The sequence below is a fragment of the Ictalurus punctatus genome, chromosome 14, assembly GCF_001660625.3.
Source record: "Ictalurus punctatus breed USDA103 chromosome 14, Coco_2.0, whole genome shotgun sequence".
Classification (NCBI taxonomy): domain Eukaryota; kingdom Metazoa; phylum Chordata; class Actinopteri; order Siluriformes; family Ictaluridae; genus Ictalurus; species Ictalurus punctatus.
This window is the reverse complement of record NC_030429.2, coordinates 20760214-20780037: the sequence shown is the minus strand read 5'-3', so window position 1 is coordinate 20780037 and position 19824 is coordinate 20760214. Positions and strand designations below refer to the sequence as shown.

General features: G+C 39.3%; 1 protein-coding gene across 1 annotated transcript in view; it reads left to right on the top strand.

Moving 5' to 3' along the window:
• The first annotated feature begins 207 nt into the window (after positions 1-207).
• Positions 208-19824, top strand: part of mon2 (MON2 homolog, regulator of endosome-to-Golgi trafficking) — a 44578-nt gene continuing 24961 nt past the window's right edge. The window contains exons 1-5 of the mRNA XM_017485689.3: positions 208-689; positions 9209-9272; positions 9582-9709; positions 16795-16926; positions 17500-17629. Of these exons, the coding sequence (XP_017341178.2) occupies positions 579-689; positions 9209-9272; positions 9582-9709; positions 16795-16926; positions 17500-17629 (565 nt within the window). The 5' untranslated portion in view covers positions 208-578. The remainder of the gene's footprint in view (positions 690-9208; positions 9273-9581; positions 9710-16794; positions 16927-17499; positions 17630-19824) is intronic.

Sequence of the window (19824 nt, the reverse complement as noted above, 5' to 3'; positions counted from 1 at the left end):
CTAATATTTCTGGACTAATAATGCTGGACTAATAATCCTGGACTAATATTTCTGGACTAATATTTCTGGACTAATAATGCTGGACTAATAATTCTGGACTAATCATCCTGGACTAATAATCCAGACACAACTCGCTTCATTTATCGGCCGCCAGGAGACGCTACAATTTTTCTCCCCAGACTCCGGTCTCTGTTTACGGAAGTCGATGTGACGTGTCAGTATTCACACAGGCATTGTGGGATCGGAAGCCTTGGTCTTGCCATGGAGAAAGCAGAAAACCCCGAACTTGAGAGCGAAATTAGGAGCTAAATGAGCAGTCTGTAAACTCGGGGTCGTTGCGGTCTCATGTAGATGATCCTGATAGAGCTATGGCTGATCTTAAGGGTTCTCGGTGAAGGGAAATGGATGTCCGTTATGCCATCGGTTCCCGACAGAGAGAGTGAGAAATTTTGTGTCAATGGACGTTTGTGTGGCGGCTCGTAGAGTTTTCGACGGCAGAGAAGAATTAGGCCATTTTTAGGAACTAGGAACTGGACTCGTTTTCGTTACGGTTTTGCTGAAAGACAGAAAAAGGGAAAATGTCGACGACCACAAGCCCTGAAGCGGTGAGGAAACTGCTGGATAACATGCAGACGGATCTGCGCTTTCTGTCCATGGAATGCAAGAAAAAATTCCCTCCTGTGAAAGAGGTAACAGCTCATTCAACAAAACTGCATTTTCTTACTGAAAACAAAACAAAAACATTCAACGTTCATGATGTCGTAAGGACCCTCTGACGGCTATACTGTAGTTCAAGGCTTTCAGCTGAGTTCAGTTCAGTCCTTGACAGCTTGGGATATTAAAGTTGTCTTGTTGTGTTTTAGCTCATTTGTCATTTGTATACAGATCTAAAAGGGAAATTTGGCTTTAGGTCCCTGCTAGAGATTTCAACCCCCCACACTACAGTGACAACATTCATCCATTCTGCCTTTCATAATAATAATAACAATAATAAACATAATAATAATAAACATTGCATTTTGTGTTTAAATGCCCTTGAAATTAAAGTTGGTGCTTGAGAGCCTTGGTGTTATGGACACCAATACCGTAGTATGATTAGGGGGGAAAAAAAGACATTTTTAATTTGATAGTTTATAGAAACTTAACAATGTTTTGATGACTCACCCTGTACTAATCTTGTGTTCGTCCAATTAAATACTCTCTAGAAAGTTTATGTCCCACCCCTGGGAACGGGTCTTGCTGTACAGGAGCAGCTCGTCAGCAGCAAACATGCCGTACGTCCGAAATCATGTACAGTGACATTACCTACTGCGTTCGATTCAGTACCTGCTGCATTCGATTCAGTACCTGCTGCGTTCGATTCAGTACCTGCATTCAGTACCTGCTGCGTTCGATTCAGTACCTGCTGCGTTCGATTAAATACCTGCATACAGTACCTGCTGCGTTCGATTCGGTACCTGCTGCGTTCGATTCAGTACCTCCATTCAGTACCTGCTGCGTTTGATTTAGTACCTGCTGCGTTCGATTCAGTACCTGCATTCAGGACCTGCTGCGTTCGATTCAGTACCTGCTTTGTTCGATTCAGTACTTGCATTCAGTACCTGCTGCATTCGATTCAGTACCTGCTGCGTTCGATTCAGTACCTGCATTCAGGACCCGATTCAGTACCTGTATTCATTACCTGCTGCGTTCGATTCAGTACCTGCTGTGTTCGATTCAGTACTTGCATTCAGTACCTGCTGCGTTCGATTCAGTACCTGCTGCGTTCGATTCAGTACCTGCATTGAGTACCTGTTGCGTTCGATTCAGTACCTGCATTCAGTACCTGCTGCGTTCGATTCAGTACCTGCTGCGTTCGATTCAGTACCTGCTGTGTTCGATTCAGTACCTACTGCTCGGGTGTTGATGCAGTACTTACTGATCAGTATATGCAGTGCCGGTCCTAGACTTCTGGGGACCCTAAGCAAAACTTGTGTCAGGGGGCCCCTGTCAGTGCCTTCATAAAAACCCCAAAATGACCCCCACCCCTTAATCTGTTCTTTCAGAGCAGTTTCACTGTCAACAAACAACAAACAACATACAGTGAGTTGATTGCCAGCATTAGTATTTATTGTTTAAATAATATATTTAAGGTGCATGGCCAAAGTTATATAATTGAAGAAGAACAATCAACGAAACAAATGGAAAATTATTAAAAATAAAGCTTAATAATAAAGATAAAATAAACTGTAGAAAAACTATAACAGCTGAAATTATTTTCCAATGGGTAATTCACTAACAAAACAAAAGAATGACAAATATAGTTTACTCAAGTAAACATATGAAAATACATCAATAATTCTCTAAGTATGCAAACTTTAGAATAATGCGAATTGTTTTTAAAGCACTGATAGGAGTCGTACGACAGCTTGACTTGCTGAGCAGGAATATGTTCTATATTTCCTGTACATTAAAACACGTATAAGAACGTTTTGATTATTGATGTCTGCCGACACAAACTGAAAATGACATTTCATCATGGGGCATTTCTAACAAAACGCAGTGGACTACTATTGAATCTGTTGATCTGGACTGATTGGAGTATTGTTTTTAATTCATTCATTGCATGGTTTGTCAAGACAAAAGAAGAATGCAAAATATTTCAGAAAATACATACCTTTAAGTTCTTCTTGCGCTTTTGCTTCACGTTCTTGGCGCTTTTTTTTTGTGTCTATTTTCAGCTCCCCGACGGATAGATTCGTTATGAAGCCATAGCCATATGTTAAAACGCATGTCAATGATGTCATTACCTGCCGCACTGCGCATGATGTCCGACTCTGAAACAGTAATTAAATAAATGTAATCCTGTATGTTTAAAAAAGAAATTTCCACATGTAATATACTGTACAAGATCAAGGGGGCACCACGGTGGTTCGGGGCCCTACACATAGGGAGGACCGGCACTGGGTATATGTCTGAAGTATGAATAGAATCCAGGCATACTACATCTGCCATGTTGGCATTGTCATGTGACCTATGACATCATCATAACTGCAAAAATGGACTGTTTTTCCCTTGTTTAAACCTTCAACAAGTTAAACGTGTACTCAGGTGGTGTTAAGCAAGTACAGATTAACCACAAGGAACAACGTTTAATACCTATAGCACTTACACTTAAAAAGAGCTGACGTGCTACATTCCACCATCTTTGATTCTGCCAGCTCTTCCTCGCCAGTCCCTTTGCCTTATGGGATAGCGCAGTGTACAATAGTTCCATACTGCAGAATCTTGGCGGAAGCAGTAGGTCATCCGGGTATTTCTCACCTACTGTTTTATGAATACTGAGAATTCGGGCATACTACTCCTTTGGCGTACTGCTTTTCGCCTACTGCTTGAATGTTTTTCTAGCTCTGAATGACCAATAATGCGATTCCTTCTTTATACACTGTCTGGGCTTCTCCATCAGTAGGCAAAAGTAATATAGTTTTATCAAGTAGTGTAATATTTACCTAACCTTAACTCTTTAGCTATAAACGTGCTATTTAGAAGCCTCCAGGCTGGTGACAACCCTGCGGTTGTCTCTGCTCTTTGGTGCCTCTGGTGGTCGACCTCAGTCAAACATATAGCATAGTTCCCAAAACAGACATCATCTCATCGCCTATGACATAGTCATTGCCAAAGTCAACAGGTGTGGATGAAAGCTAAACACTTCACTGTTCTCCATATTCTACTACTTTGTTAAGCTAATGTCAGGTTTGCGTAGCTTCACTAGGGGCGTGGTGTATCTTGAACGCTGTTGTGTAAATCAGTCACGCACTTCAACATGGCATTACTCTGATTTCCTGGTTCGAAAGGAAATACGTCACTATGCAGAATCAGACGGTACTCAAGCCATTTTACGGGGACCTTAATCCAAGATCTATTTCTGATGGCTGGTTAACTGTGAGAGTAACTCGTATGATGTGCTGCCTGGTACTTTGTGGTTCGGTTGCTTTAAAGCAAAAGAGGTTTTGACCTGATTACGACACAAAGAAATGCAGTGTTTTTCACAGGACTGCTTTGAGCACGTTGTTCTATTTAACACTGATAGTGTGACTATGTACATACAGCCCTCAGCTATTTGTGTTCATTTACACACCAGTCGTGGGTTGTTTAGTTATACTCGATGTAGATCTCTTGACTTTCTGGCCACAGAAGTCATTCTGAAGCCGTTCTTGCCGTAGCCACATTAGTCAACACAAAACTATCCAACCTTCAAAATCCTTCAGTTCAAAGTCACTAAGTCTGAAAGTGCTGCTGTAACAAGCCTTGTTTTGCAGTTTTAACAATGCACCTGAATTCTGAGACCTTTGGTAATATAGCCTAGTAATGACTGGAGGATATTTTAGTCATGACCAAAAACTTCAGCTTAGTCTGTCACTTTATTGAATTGAAAAAATAAATAAATCGAGCAGATGAAATTAGAAACTTGTACATATGGGAAAATTCTGTGAACTTTCCTGAAGCTTTAAATCGTGTCTCAGACATTTCACTTATTTTGGAAACATACTATAATGTCTGTTAGAAATGTGCTGCGATTCTTCAGTGATGTTTAGGATATTTGGGTAACTGTGGCCTGGCTACCTAAAACTTTGAATTAACTAAGTGTAAATAGTTTTTGCGCATTCTGAGCTACAGAACAGACAAAAGCATTACATCTAGGGCTGGCCGACATATCGATATAATATCGATATCATGATAAATGATTATGCAAGACACTTTTCTGGGATGTCATTGGTATGGTGATGTATTTTTTTTGTTTGTTTGTTTTTAATAATTACAAATTGAATGGATGCCGTTGATTTTGACGTAATAAAAATAAAACATAAGCTTCTTTGTCTTTTTAGGCATTAAAGAAAAGTATCATCAAAGTAAATGTAACATGTTTTTTCGTCGTCATCGTTGTTGTTGTTGTTTATTTTACTACTGATATTTTTGTCATATCGTTCAGCCCTAATTACATCTTACAGATTCAAGCTAGAAACAGGGAAATTCACTTATATATCTTCTTGGACACAAATGTGAAATGATGATAATGATTAAAATGTTTGATGTAAAATTCAAACTAGCACATGTCTGAGTTTATAAAATGAAAATACAGTAAAAATAAAATAAAAACAAAAAGCTGTCTGCAAATTTATCGACAAGGCTTAAACATTTAAAGAAATTAAAGGGAAAAGCTATCCCATGCTGAGTGACCTGATCTCATACCTTATTTGTTTAGTTCTTGCTAATTTCCTGACCAATGATTTGTTGTTTAGACCATTAAAAGCTTCATATTTCGCTAGTTTAGCCCATTTTATTGCTGAAATTTGTGGACATCTGACCATTAACACTCATATGTGGTTCTTCCCCAAACTGTTGTCGCAAAGTTGGAAGCACACAATTGTCTAGGATGTGTTTTATATGCTGTAACATTCCAATTTCCCTTCAGTGAAACTAAATGACCCTAACAATGACGATGTCCCTGTGCACAAAACGAGGTCCATGAAGGCATGGTTTGCCAAGGTTGGTGTGGAAGAGCTCAAATGTCCTGCACAGAGCCCTGACCTCAACCCCACTGAACACCTTTGGGATGAATAGATCCATGACTGAATCTCAGACCTCCTCACCTGATGTCAGTACCTGACCTCACTAATGCTCTTGGAGATGAATGAACACAAATCCCCACAGCCACTCTCCAAAATCTAGAGGAAAGCCTTCCCAGAAGAGCGGTGCTTATTATAATAACAAAGGGGATGGTAATGTTCAACTTGCACGTATGGGTCTGATGATCAGGTGTCCAGAAACTTTTGGCCATATAGTTTACGTCCACATGAAGTGAAAGAGACATGAAACATGAAAAAGAAGAGTCAAGTCTGGGAGTATGATGATGCAGAGGGCAACACTGTGATGGAGTGCAAGTTTGTCATGCGCATAGGAATTAAATGAAGTCTCAGGATTAGGCAGTTCTATTTCACCCGTCCTAACTGCCAACGGCAATGAGAATCAGTTAGCTATCTTCTGCACACATGCCGAGACTTTCAACAAAGTGACGCTATGACAGAGTATTTGCAATAAATACCGTTGTCATATGGCCATCAATCCCTTTTTTGCTTCTCACCTGGTACATATCACACCTCAGGTGCACTTTTGAGTAACCACTTGAGACTATATGGTTGTAGTTCTTTAAAGCAGGTGATAAACTCCTTTCCTTTCTTCACAGCTGAGGTGAGTGTGCTCATGCTTCACAGTTGATGCTTTTTGGAGCCATTTGGAATGCCGTGGCTTCAGTTGGGTTCCCTCATTTGATTGCTAGCCTTGTTATCTATCACTTCTGCGCTGTCTGTGCGTTATCTATGAGCTGTTCTGTTGCTCAGTATTCCACTCACCTCCCAGATCCTCGCTGGGTATGTCTTCTCTCAGCCTTCTGATTTTTTTTCATATCACTAACCATATGGCAGCCTGTGGGCCTGTCAATACGTGCCGCTATAAAAGTGCTTCTCCCGCACTGTTATCATGCTCTCCAGTGAGCTGGACAACAGTGTAATTGAGCACCTTGCACGTTTTGAAAAGAAATCAAAAGTAAACCCAATAAACACAGGATGCCTACTTAGAGTTCCTGGGTCCCCAGGCTCGGGTTTCTGTCTGTGCAAAGTTTTGCATGTTCTCCCCATGTCCACATGGGTTTGCTCAGAGTTCTCCAGTTTCCTCCTACCTACCAAAAACTCTCTCGCTCTCAAAAAAAAATAAATGCAGCCTGTCGTATTACAAAAAAATAAAAAAAAACAGAAAAGCATAAACTCCCCTGTCCTGTAGACTTTCCTGTGCTGGGAAACTTTGCCTTGCACAGTGACTGTTACAGTGCTCATCCAACCGAGACTCCTTCGAGGAAAACCTGCGGAACTTCATATAATAGAAAACGTGAAAATCTCATCATCGCGAGCATTAAGCCCTGTGTGAATTCAAACGATACATGTCAACTTAACTTCAGTACTTTACTTTTAGTTCTTAACTCGTATATGAAAACGCATAATGAAGATTAGTTTCAAGTCATCATGTGCTTGTAGTACTGCGAATCAGTTATGGTTTGTTGCTAAGTAACTGGCATTTCAAGAGGTCAGGCATATTTGACTCCCACTGCCCATCATTGAAAGTGGGTAAAAAAAAAAAAAAGAAACTCTGGAAAGACTGGTTAAGAAACAGACGTTTGAGATGTTCCTTTAAGTGTATTAATGATTCGGTTGTGTTGGGACAGTGAATTGGACATTTTGAAAATGAAGTCCCAAAGTTTGCTTGTTTTGTAGAGTCAAGCTAGCAATGAATGAAAGTTTGCTATCTGACTATTTAATGTACTGTGTGGTTGAACTGTCCATGTGAGAAGGTATTCCACTTTACCATTTGAATGCTGGTATTTTGTAAACTACATCGTAGGCTTAAACAAACAGTGAGACATATAAACTCGCATTTTTCAAGCCTTAAGTTTTCTGAATGACTGAATCACCCCAGCTGATGTTTAACTTCCTTAAATTACATTCTTATGTATTCTTCTGCTTGCTAAGCGAATCAAGACCTTGAGACGTGCCTCTGCGGTGTGTAGTTGGGCAATTTAACATTTTCTTTTGCGTATGCGTATGGATAATTGAATGGCAGTTTGAATACACTGCTAATCATTTTAAGAATTGGAATTTGAACACTGCAATCACTATTCGAATATTTCTTTCACTATATTGCAGAATGTTTGCGGAATCACATCCATATACGTTTTTTCCCTAAAATGTTACCACAAAGTTGACAATGACAATGCCCCTGTGTACAAGGCGAGCTCCATGAAGACATGGTTTGCCAAGATTGGAGTGGAAGAACTCGAGTGTCCTGCACAGAGCCCTGACCACTGCCCTACTGTGCACTTTTGGGATGAACTGGAACACCGACTGCACCCCAGACCTCCTCACCCATCATCACTAACGCTCTTGTAGCCGAATGAACACAAATCCCCACAGCCACGCTCCAAAAGCTAGTGGAAAACCTTCCCAGAAGAGTGGAGCTTATTATAAATCTCGAATGGGATGTCCAAAAAGCACATTTGGATATGATGGTCATCTGTCCACAAACTTTTGGCTATATAGTGTACATCCACACGAAGTCCGTGAGGAAACATTTCAACGAAAGCACCTTGTAGGAGTTGCTTTGTCCTTTGCATTATTAGAACAGCAATCAACATTCACTTTCAGTCCCTCTCACACACACTCTCTTTCACACACTCACAGACTGAGAAGTAATAAAGAATTTGGCTGAGTAAGTAGTTTAAGTTTATGCAGATATGAAAAAAGAAATCCATAGTGAGCACAGCATTGGGCTGCGTAGACATTTTGTGTTTGCGCCAGTAGAAAAATATCATGTCATCAGAAGGGAAAGGGAGTTTGTAGGGAGTTTATAAGTGGAATTAACGACAAAGTTAGCAATATTGTTCTGACAAAAACAATAATAACGTAGATGTTATACAAACGGTTTAGACCTCATGATGAGCCTGTGCCATGGTAACCAGAAACTAGGTGTTTCTGACAAAAAACAGACTGGAGACTGTGCTACCTAAGAGTTCATCTACAGATAGGTATGTTCTTGATTGTTAAATATATGATGACATATCACATAAAGTATATGACCTCCTAACCACAGCTTCAATAAAATTGGAAATTATTCCCCTTTCCTTAACATTAACTGCAGATATAAAAATACGCATCACTTGAGAGAAACTTTAGACCCCCACTTAAAGGATGTTCCTCATTACAGGTCTTTTCTACGTGTGAATTTAAATGTTGATTAGGCATATGATGTAGCAGGCTGTGGTGCTCTAAAAGACCTCTGTTAGCAGATAAAGGTAATTTGCATGATGTAGTGTAGACGGTTACATTTGTGTGTAGGCCGTAATGCACTTCTCTTATTGCGCAGCAGTCGATCTGAGGAAAGAGCAGGTTTCTCCTCATATAATCAGCGCTTTCGGCGGCCACATAACTACACGATTTAGCGTTTTCCATGATCAAACACCCGTGTCAACTTCTCAGCGGGTTCGGTAAACTGGAGACCCCCTGCTGCAGAACGAACAAACTAATCAAGGCTAAATGATGATCCCTCTATTGTTATACCTGTAAGCGCTCACTGAGAGAAAGATGTATTTTGAAACGTGAAACTCTGTTTATTTTGTTTGCAGGCTGCAGAATCTGGCATTGTTAAGATTAAGACGATAGCTGCAAGAAACACGGACATCCTTGCTGGTAAATACGCTCATTATTTTAAGTGTTTTTGGAAGTGAGATGATAATATTTTAACTCCTAGCCCCATTCATTTATAAGCAGGCTTTGCATGTGGTATGTTTGTTCTTTAGTGCTGATAATCTTGTAAGAGATCACTCCAGGGATATTTATTGGTGCTGCTTAGACACCTGAATTATCAAAAAATGTTATGTCTTGTACTCGTCATTGATCTATCTGTACAGTTGTTTGTGTTTCTCTTAAAGAAGATTGCCCGAGAAAGATGCAGGAACTTTGTTTTTTGTTTAATTTGCTGTTGTTGTCTCTCCTCAGCTCTGAAAGAGAATAGCTCTGAGGTGGTACAGCCGTTCCTGATGGGCTGTGGAACCAAAGAGCCCAAAATCACCCAGCTGTGTCTCGCTGCCATTCAGAGACTCATGTCGCATGAGGTGGTGTCAGAGGTAGGCACTGCCTCACACCGCTCTCTCATACACATGCACGACGTCTAGCAGGGGTTTATACATGTCATAAAGTATTTAAAGAGTACCTCTAGTGGTCTATTATTCCTGTTGTCGAACCCATGTGTTCACCGACTACTCGATGCTCTGCCGTAATCTGCCGTGTTGGGGTTCACCAACAGAAAGACACTATACTATGTTAATTATTAGGCGATAGAAGCTATAAAGCAGCTGTATGGCAGAAAGGCTGTTCTGTAACAGGTTGTTTTTACACCACGTCTTTGTGGTTAAACACAAAGTGCCTGCATGTTTGTAAGTGTGAGCCAGTGGCGTACTGAGATCGATTAAAAGTTAAAAGCTCACTGAAGCGTTATAACCGGCGACACTTCAATAAGTGCTCATTTTAAACCAGACCCACACACGCGAAAGTTTATTTCATTAGGCTCATAAACTCTATTTGAAGGTATACTGTGGTAATGCATATTTATAATAATCTTACACGCCAATAAAGTCAATTTAGCACTATATATTTCCCCATTGTGAGAAAGCACCAAAAACGAAAATTAGCCTTCGGGTTAACTTGGGTACATTTACATTTATGAACGTCGATTAATGTACACTGTCCCTTTTTTGAAATAAATAAATAAAAAAATGAACGAAGCTTAGAGCTCTAATCAGTGATTAACATTACATGGACTGTAATATTCAGAATACTTTATGCCGTAGTTCTTCATTGTCATTACGTAAAGAGCGTATTCAACGCGACGTAGCATTCTACCTTGCGCCTTTTTTCAGTTCAAGTTCACGTGCGCATTATGGTCATTTTGTGCAGAAGTAATATTTGTAATATTAGGTTTCTGTTGTGTAAATGTCTGATTAATCTCATGTGTTTAGGATGCGTTTGGGTGAGTTCGTTAATTAACCCGCTAGTAAAGCACTTCAGTTTACCCCTGTCCATTCAGTGTTTGGCTTCAGCTCACGCAGCTTAAGCAGGTCAATCCCCGACGTTATTGATTATGACTGGATTATGTGAAACAGTAGAACTATCCTTTGTTAGTGCACAGTTAATGTCATTAGAACAGTATGTTTAAATTGAAATCGCTGCTAGTGCTTGCTACATCTCTTGAACTTGAATGCACAGTTTTTGCATTTGAATGTGCGTGTTTATCTTAAATGCGACGACTGTTCGAAGTCCGAATGTTAATTTGACAGCCCTAGAGCAGACGAGAGGACAGAAGCAGCGCGAACGGCTAAAATATTGGAGACCTTCATTCTTATGTAAAGAAACAAAGGATAGTTCTACTGTTTCACATAATCCAGTCGTAATCAATAACGTCGGGGATTGACCTGCTTAAGCTGCGTGAGCTGAAGCCAAACACTGAATGGGCAGGGGTAAACTGAAGTGCTTTACTAGCGGGTTAATACGCATGCAAACACAACGGGCGATATCGAAGTCAGCAAAAACGATCGAGGTCATGTCTGTTTATCGTACGATAAATCCTATAAATGACTATGCTATATAAACGTTAATAACCTGCTGTCTGACTTCAGAGAAGAGCAACAAGACATCTTTATTCGATGTGTTTTAGTTTTACTTGTCAGAGCTCACAAACAGATAAAGCCACAAATATATTTTTCTCTCGAAACATGCATGGAGATTTAAATGAGTGAATTAAAACGGTGTGTTGTTTATCAGAGCGACTTTACTGTGACGGAATTCAATACGTATCTCTGCTGCTGTTCACTACAGAGCTCATGCACGTGTAGTTTCTAGAATTTAATTTAAATTTTATAATGCGCTTAGTTACTGCTACTAACTTGCCAGGTTTGTTTACAGTCCCGACTTCAGTTTTGAAATTTTAAACGCCAATGCTACGATTGCAGCTACAGCTTACTCGTAACTAGTTTCTGGTATTTTTCCACTGTATTGATGTCACGTGAACATGATACACATTTTTGGGGGGGGTTTGCCTGGCCACGCCCGCTCCGATCAGAGGCGATACTATCATAAATCAGCGATAGCTAGGGGGCACGGTAGGGCGTTGGCGTACACACAGTCCCACAAACCTATTTGGTGCTGAACTTCAGGTGATGTTTGTTGTGTTTTGAAGATGTTTTATTGAATAATCAACACTGAAGCGTACTTCTAGGTTCCACACGCTGAATTTTGGAAAATCTCTAGAAATCTTTGAAAGCAAAACAAATAAATTTATAAAAAACGACAGCCTTAAGGTGTTTTGTGCAGCAGACTTATAAAGACTTATAAATCACTATTGCGGTAAATACAGGATTTTAAAAATACACGCAGTTGTTTTCTCCAGTTCTTCGTTTATAGCCTACAGTCCCTCTACATAGCCTCTAAAACTATACATCTACCAGGTCTGTTTTGCAGCTCTGTCTCAGCAGAGTCAGTTAAATGAGTGTGTTTGTGTCCGACAGACCAGCACAAAGATATGTTTTGACCATGAGGGAATGAATAAGCCTTACTCTCTGCATGAGCTGATGTCATGGTTCTCAACTCTCAGGCCAAACCCTAACTTTTTTCTAAAATATGCTAGTGTTTAGTATCTAGAACACTTTGTTCAGTCAGAGATCCTTAAAATAAAAGACAATTAAGCTTAATAGCTCAACTCAAGTTTGGGAGAAAGGCCACACCTGAAACTCCTCACTTCTAACTACTATTTTCATATATGTTTTTGCGAGGGTGTCTAGCCTTCTGTTAGAAAGCAGAACGGGACGTGAATCTCTATACATATCGATTAGATTTCATTTTGGGATGCCAAGAGGCTCGATTCTTTATCTATCGTGATGCATCTTGATTAACTTTTTTATTTCGATTATTTTTTTTTTTTAAATAGATAACTTCTGATTTTTACATTTTTTGAACATTTTCAGAATGTTAACATTTAAATTAGAATGATTTATTGTATTTATTTATTTAATTTTCCCCCAAAATTATACATCGGTTTTCTAATTTTATATGTATGTATATACAGTATCTCACAAAAGTGAGTACACCCCTCACATTTTTGTAAATATTTGATGATATCTTTTCATGTGACAACACTGAAGAAATGACACTTTGCTACAATGTAAAGTAGTGAGTGTACAGCTTGTGTAACAGTGTAAATTTGCCGTCCCCTCAAAATAACTCAACACACAGACATTAATGTCTAAACCGCTGGCAACAAAAGTGAGTACACCCCTAAGTGAAAATGTCCAAATTGAGCCCAATTAGCCATTTTCCCTCCCGGGTGTCATGTGACTTGTTAGTGTTACAAGGTCTCAGGTGTGAATGGGGAGCAGGTGTGATAAATTTGGTGTCATCGCTCTCGCACTCCCTCATACTGGTCACTGGAAGTTCAACATGGCACCTCATGGCAAAGAACTCTCTGAGGATCTGAAAAAAAGAATTGTTGCTCTACATAAAGGTGGCCTAGGCTATAAGAAGATTGCCAAGACTATAAGAAGATTGCTAAGACCCTGACACTGAGCTGCAGCACGGTGGCCAAGACCATACAGCGGTTTAACAGGACAGGTTCCACTCTGAACAGGCTTCGCCTTGGTTGACTAAAGAAGCTGAATGCACGTGCTCAGTGTCAAATCCATACTGTTGTCTTTGGGAGACAGACATATGAGTGCTGCCAGCATTGCTGCAGAGGTTGAAGGGGTGGGGGGTCAGCCTGTCAGTGCTCAGACCTTACACCGCACACTGCATCAAATTGCTCTGCATGGCTGTCGTCCCAGAAGGAAGTCTCTTCTAAAGATGATGCACAAGAAAGCCCGCAGACAGTTTGCTGAAGGCAAGCAGACTACGGACATGGATTACTGGAACCATGTCCTGTGGTCTGATGAGACCAAGATAAACTTATGTGGTTCAGATGGTGTCAAGTGTGTGTGGCGGCAACCAGGTGAGGAGTACAAAGACAAGCGTGTCTTGCCTACAGTCAAGCATGGTGGTGGGAGTGTCATGGTCTGGGGCTGCATGAGTGCTGCCGGCACTGGGGAGCTACAGTTCATTGAGGGAACCATGAATGCCAACATGTACTGTGACATACTGAAGCAGAGCATGATCCCCTCCCTTCGGAGACTGGGCCGCAGGGCAGTATTCCAGCATGATAACGACCCCAAATACACCTCCAAGAAGACCACTGCCGTGCTAAAGAAGCTGAGGATGAAGGTGATGGACTGGCCAAGCATGTCTCCAGACATAAACCCTATTGAGCATCTGTGGGGCATCCTCAAACGTAAGGTGGAGGAGCACAAGGTCTCTAACATTCACCAGCTCCATGATGTCGTCATGGAGGAGTGGAAGAGGACTCCAGTGGCAACCTGTGAAGCTCTGGTGAACTCCATGCCCAAGAGGGTTAAGGCAGTGCTGGAAAATAATGGTGGCCACACAAAATATTGACACTTTGGATATTTTCACTTAGGGGTGTACTCACTTTTGTTGCCAGTTTAGACATTAATTTAGTTGTCTTTGTTTAGACATTAATGGCTGTGTGTTGAGTTATTTTGAGGGGACAGCAAATTTACACTGTTACACAAGCTGTACACTCACTACTTTACATTGTAGCAAAGTGTCATTTCTTCAGTGTTGTCACATTAAAAGATATCATCAAATATTTACAAAAATGTGAGGGGTGTACTCACTTTTGTGAGATACTGTATGTATATGTACATATATGTACATTGTCCCAGTCACACTTTTCTGTGGCTAATTGTCAAATGTAGATAAATACATAATAATTGGTCTGAAATAATATATTTTATGATAAACGTATGATATTGCTGCAAGCTTCTCTTAGCTGCTTTTATTTCATTTGAACAGTATAGTTCTGCTGCTAACATTTGCCCTGTCAATGTCAATATAAATTTACAAGCCTCTTATAAGCATGGATCAAATCAGTAATATTTTTTTCTGTCCATTTTCTCAGTTTTTCTTTTTGAGTATTTCTTCTGCTCTTTAAGCCAGAATTAATTCATTGAATGCATATTATTAACTTATTTGCTGTTTTGCCTGAAAGAAACATCGAATTGCTTCTTTTGCAAACGGAGAAACCAACTAGAACAATAGACTATGCATAAAGTTGACATGAGTGTCAACGCTGTGTGTTAGTGTTCACATAAGATAAATGAAAGATTTGCAAAACTGTAGGAAATGCTGATGTACTTCATGCACGCATGTATTTGTTAATGAATGCCAATCACTTATACAGGGCACAGCTGCTTTGCATTTGGTAACGTCCACAAAGTTCCGTAAAAGGCAAAGCTCACCTCACATAGCTGAAATGAGTTGAACCGCAAAAACTTTGACAGACTTTGTCAAAGGTAGAACGGAAAGTTATTTGGACTTGTCTGTGCAAATAAACATATATTATTTAACAGTATAGCAAATCTGGAGCTATGTGTGTATATATATATATATATATATATATATATATATATATATATATATATATATATATATATATATATATATATATGTATGTGTGTGTGTGTGTGTGTGTGTGTATGTATATGTGTGTGTGTGTGTGTATAAATATATATATATATACACACACACACATAATGCTGTGTAAAAGTTTTAGGCACATGCAAAGAAATGCTGTAGAGCCAAGATGCCTTCAAAAATAATGACATTAAATATTTCTCCATTAAAAAAATACTATAAAGAGCAGTAAATAGTAATAAATGAAACAAAGCCAGTATTTAGTGTGATGACTCTTTGCTTTAAAAAAATAAAATAAAAAAATATATAAAAGTAGTCTCAGGTAGAATTAGTAAATGAGCTGTAAGTGTTATTGAGCATCTTGCAGAACCAGCCACGGTTCTTCGGGAGACGTTGACTGTAGCACTTGCTTCTTATTTTTGCAGCAGAATCCAGCAGCCTTCATTATGTTTTTTTGTCTGAAAAGTGGTCTCTTACACAATATGCTGCTTTCTTTACTGACATACAAATCTTTCTTCTGTAGCATTTAATTTTGTGCTAGAAAAACTAATGTTTGAGAATCCAAAATGTTTTTGTGCTGACTCGAAAATGTAGAAGTCATAAAATAAAAATCTGTAACAAAGTTTGTACTAAAAAAAATAGGGTGCCTGAAACTTTTGCACAGTACTGTGTGTGTGTATACAGTCCTGGTTAGAATTTATTGGCACCCCTGAATTGTAAGTGCAGAATTTAGAATGTCTTATATTAATAAATGCAAATGAACCAATTTAGCATAATGTGGAAATTTTAATAACATGTCCAAGGTTATTGAACAACAACAACAAAAAGGCTTTCATATAGTGAAATAAAAAATACAGACAAAAATGTACGCTGGACACAATTATTGGCAACCTTTACTAATATTTGGTTGCAGAACCTTTGGCAGCAAGTACATCCTCTAAAAGTTTCTTGTAGCCATCTAGAAGCTTCTTGCAAATATCTGCTGGTATTTTCTGCCACTCTTCCACTGCTATGCGTTCAAGCGCTTTTAAGTTTGCAGGAGTCCTTTTTTGCAATGGCAGATTTCAGCTCTCTCCAAGGGTTTTCAATGGGATTTAGGTCTGAACTCATTGCATGCCAGTTTAAAACACTTCCAACTTTTCCGTTTCAGCCATTCTTTTGTGCTGTAAGATGTGTGCATCCACCTGCTGCTCATGCTACCTCACAGGGCAGCCAAACACAGTCACTAATGTTCCTCACAAATGAGACACTCACAAATGTTCCTCACAAATGAGACACTCACAATTGGCTAGCGTGGGTCTGATGCCATCCTTTCCACTTAGAGAGCATGGTCAGTTTTGCTCTCTTGGACTCCTGGCCACAGATGGCTATGACGTCATCGAGCTTTCCTGACGATAGGACAAATGCTTTTCTGTTGCACCACATGGAAGCCCTTTATAGAGCAGTTTAAGATTTTTTTTCAGTAACATGAAAGTTAAAAACATTGAATACCCAGTCTAAACTGATACTTTCCTCATTTATCACATCATCATGGCATATAGGGTCAGTAAATATATTTGATGGTGCTTGGAAGTCGTGTACCATCCACATCTACCTCAACTCCCGTGTGAAATACTCTGAATGTGTGTCTTTTCAGGCAGCAGCAGGAAACATTATTAATATGTTGTGGCAGCTGATGGAGAATGGCCTAGAGGAATTAAAGCTCCTACAAACCGTTCTAGTACTGCTTACCACCAACACAGTAGTGCACGATGAAGTCCTCTCAAAGGTACCACCCATATAAAACACGCAACACCCTTAACATAATCAAGAGTCAGTGTGTTACCAAAATACTGTCATGTAGGACATGTAACATGATTGAGTCCTTCATAGTTTATTACATTTTGTACACCTCTATTTTAAAAGAATCAGTACTGACCAATTGTGTTGTAAAGTCAATATATATTTGTATTTATGTTTTATAAGTCTGTATTGACTGTGAATCAGACATTCTGTCCAGTTACAATTAAAGTTGTTTGGATGTCTCCAAAACCCTGTATTACTGTTTTTTTCTTTCTGTTTACACTTCTTACAAGTGAAGCTGATATGAAGTTCTGATAGTATAACTTGATTTCCTTTGATGGTACATGTTGCAACGTGAAGAAATTGGTGTGTTTTGGCATCACACTCAACATGGGCAGTGCGTCCAGTTACCCATTTTGGAATTCACACCTGATTCACATGAAGCACACCTGTTTTAACTGACCTTTTAGCAATCAAAGAAAATTGTTTTCTAGCATACCAGGGACTGTATTCTAGAGCTCTTCTAGAGACATGTGTATTGTTTCCTGTTCTTTTCCAGGCCATCGTGCTGTGCTTCCGTCTTCACTTCACTAAAGACAACATCACCAACAACACGGCAGCAGCTACAGTCAGGCAGGTCGTCACCGTGGTGTTTGAAAGGATGGTCGCGGAGGATGAAAAATTCAAAGGTATTTGAGAAGGTGTAATGTTTTTATGCTTTTACTGCATTGGAATAGACATGGGGAAGTGGTAGTGAGCCATGGATTGTTAGCAGCAATGTAACAATGTAGTGAAGAGTCAAGCCTGTGAGGAAGTTGATGTACTTTCAGTGGTTTCATCTAATTCTTTAATGTTGAGGCCCATCTCTGAGAGGACTGCCGATGGCCAGCCATTATAACGTTCTGACAACCAGAGCGTAAGAAAGAAATATGGCACGGTATGATGTAAAGGATGTAGTTACGGCTGCCTTGGCAAAACTAAAGCAGGATCCTCCACCCAACACAACTGAACAAATGCTTAATCCGTTTAATACAAGCAAGACGCTGGGCTATTCCATAGTGTACCAGTTTAATTCAAGAGCTCTTGTGCACCTTGAAGAGCGCACTGAAGCTGCAACCTGATAATAGGGAACGCATAATGGCTGCACGGGCAGACGTAGAAGCCTCAGGGCCGAGATCAGTGCCTGTAAAAAGAGGCCGACTCTCTCACAAGTGGTACAGGCAGTATGATGAAGTTTTACTTGTAAATCCTGCAACACACAGGAATGTAAGTACAGAAACCGATATGCCAGTTTGCAAAGCATAAGACACTCGGTCGGATGAGTGTAAATTGCATTCCAAAAATGTAGGCACATTTACGACAGGTCTAGTAGCGTGTAGAATTGACCATGTCTTATTATTATTATTATTATTATTATTATTATTATTATTATTGTTATTATTATTATTATTTATTATTATTATTGGGGGCCAAACACCACAGGTGCTTAGTTTATGCGCCTGTCTTCTTATCAAATAAAAAAAAATCATGTTTTTTGTGTGCTTTTTGGAGATTTTATTCATATCTGGTGTTTCCATCCAGCGTTTTTTATGCGATATTCCCAAATTCTTGTGTGTTAATGGAACAGACAGGAGCAGTCTGGCTGCGCTGTACAGTACATGTTAATAATCAAAGGACATTATTTTAAAAGATCACACAGCTGATGTTATTTTTCATGTAGTATTAGTTTAATATGCTATGCCAACATGTGAACAATAAGTTAGCATAGCATATTAAACTAATACTACTTGAAAAATGTAGTATTACATGTTATGTATTACATGCTATGCTAACATGTGAACAATAAGTTAATATTAAGTGACTTGCATATTAGACTCAATATTGTCTGTTTTCGTTCTTTTTCACCGAAAATCATTCCAAACAATGCCACAGCAGGTCCTGCTCCTTTTTTCACGGCTAATTAATTTTGTTCGAATGGGAGATTTCTTATTTATTTGATTTATTTTCAAAAAGGAGACTTTTTTACACACGTTCCATTTTAAAAAATGGTTTAAAATTATAATAAAGCATTTGTTCAACCAAAAAAACCCTTCTGTTTTCATTCCTTCAAATGATGATGATGATAATAATAATTGTGTAAGCATAACGTGAAACCATGATCTTTTCTGTGACGGTTATCGTGTCATGAAATTCTCATACTCTTGCAACCCTACATGTGTAAATGTGGTTCTACAGCTGCTCAGAGGACAACCAAGCCTCCTGAGTTACTGGGATTGACTAAAACAAATTCCCAGAGGACAAGCGTGTCCTAGCAAGGGCCATTTATAGGCTTCCTATGTGAGGGTACGAGGTGATAACCTTGCTGTTGGTACTAGTTCGGAAGCTGAATGGCGGTCTTAGACCAACAAATACATATGCAGTCTTCTTTTCTAAACATTTTGTAGACTCTAATAGACTTGAATCTGAGCCCTTTGTTGGTATAACACGTATATTCTTCTGCTGACTTGAGGGGCACTGGTCTATCAGCTCCCAGGTTTTTAGCAATTTAACGAAAATTAGACAGAAGTCCTTATTAATTGAAATGAAGCACAAAGATATACATGAGATGATAGTTTTCTTAAATGTCAGTAATATCACCATCAAGAGATTTGTCATCTCGTGGTCCTTGACCTTCACATTCGACACTGACAATAAGAGGCATTTTTATCAGCTATGCGTCGATATGCTCTATTATGCATAAATGTACAGTGATTTCGGAATGCTTTAATCCCATTCTTTTCTGAAAACAATAAGCTGTTTGTACCAGTTGCCCCATGCATTCATGTTTTTTTGTTGTATTTGTTCGTTTTTTTTTTATTGCAAGTTTCTGTATAAAACACTTTAT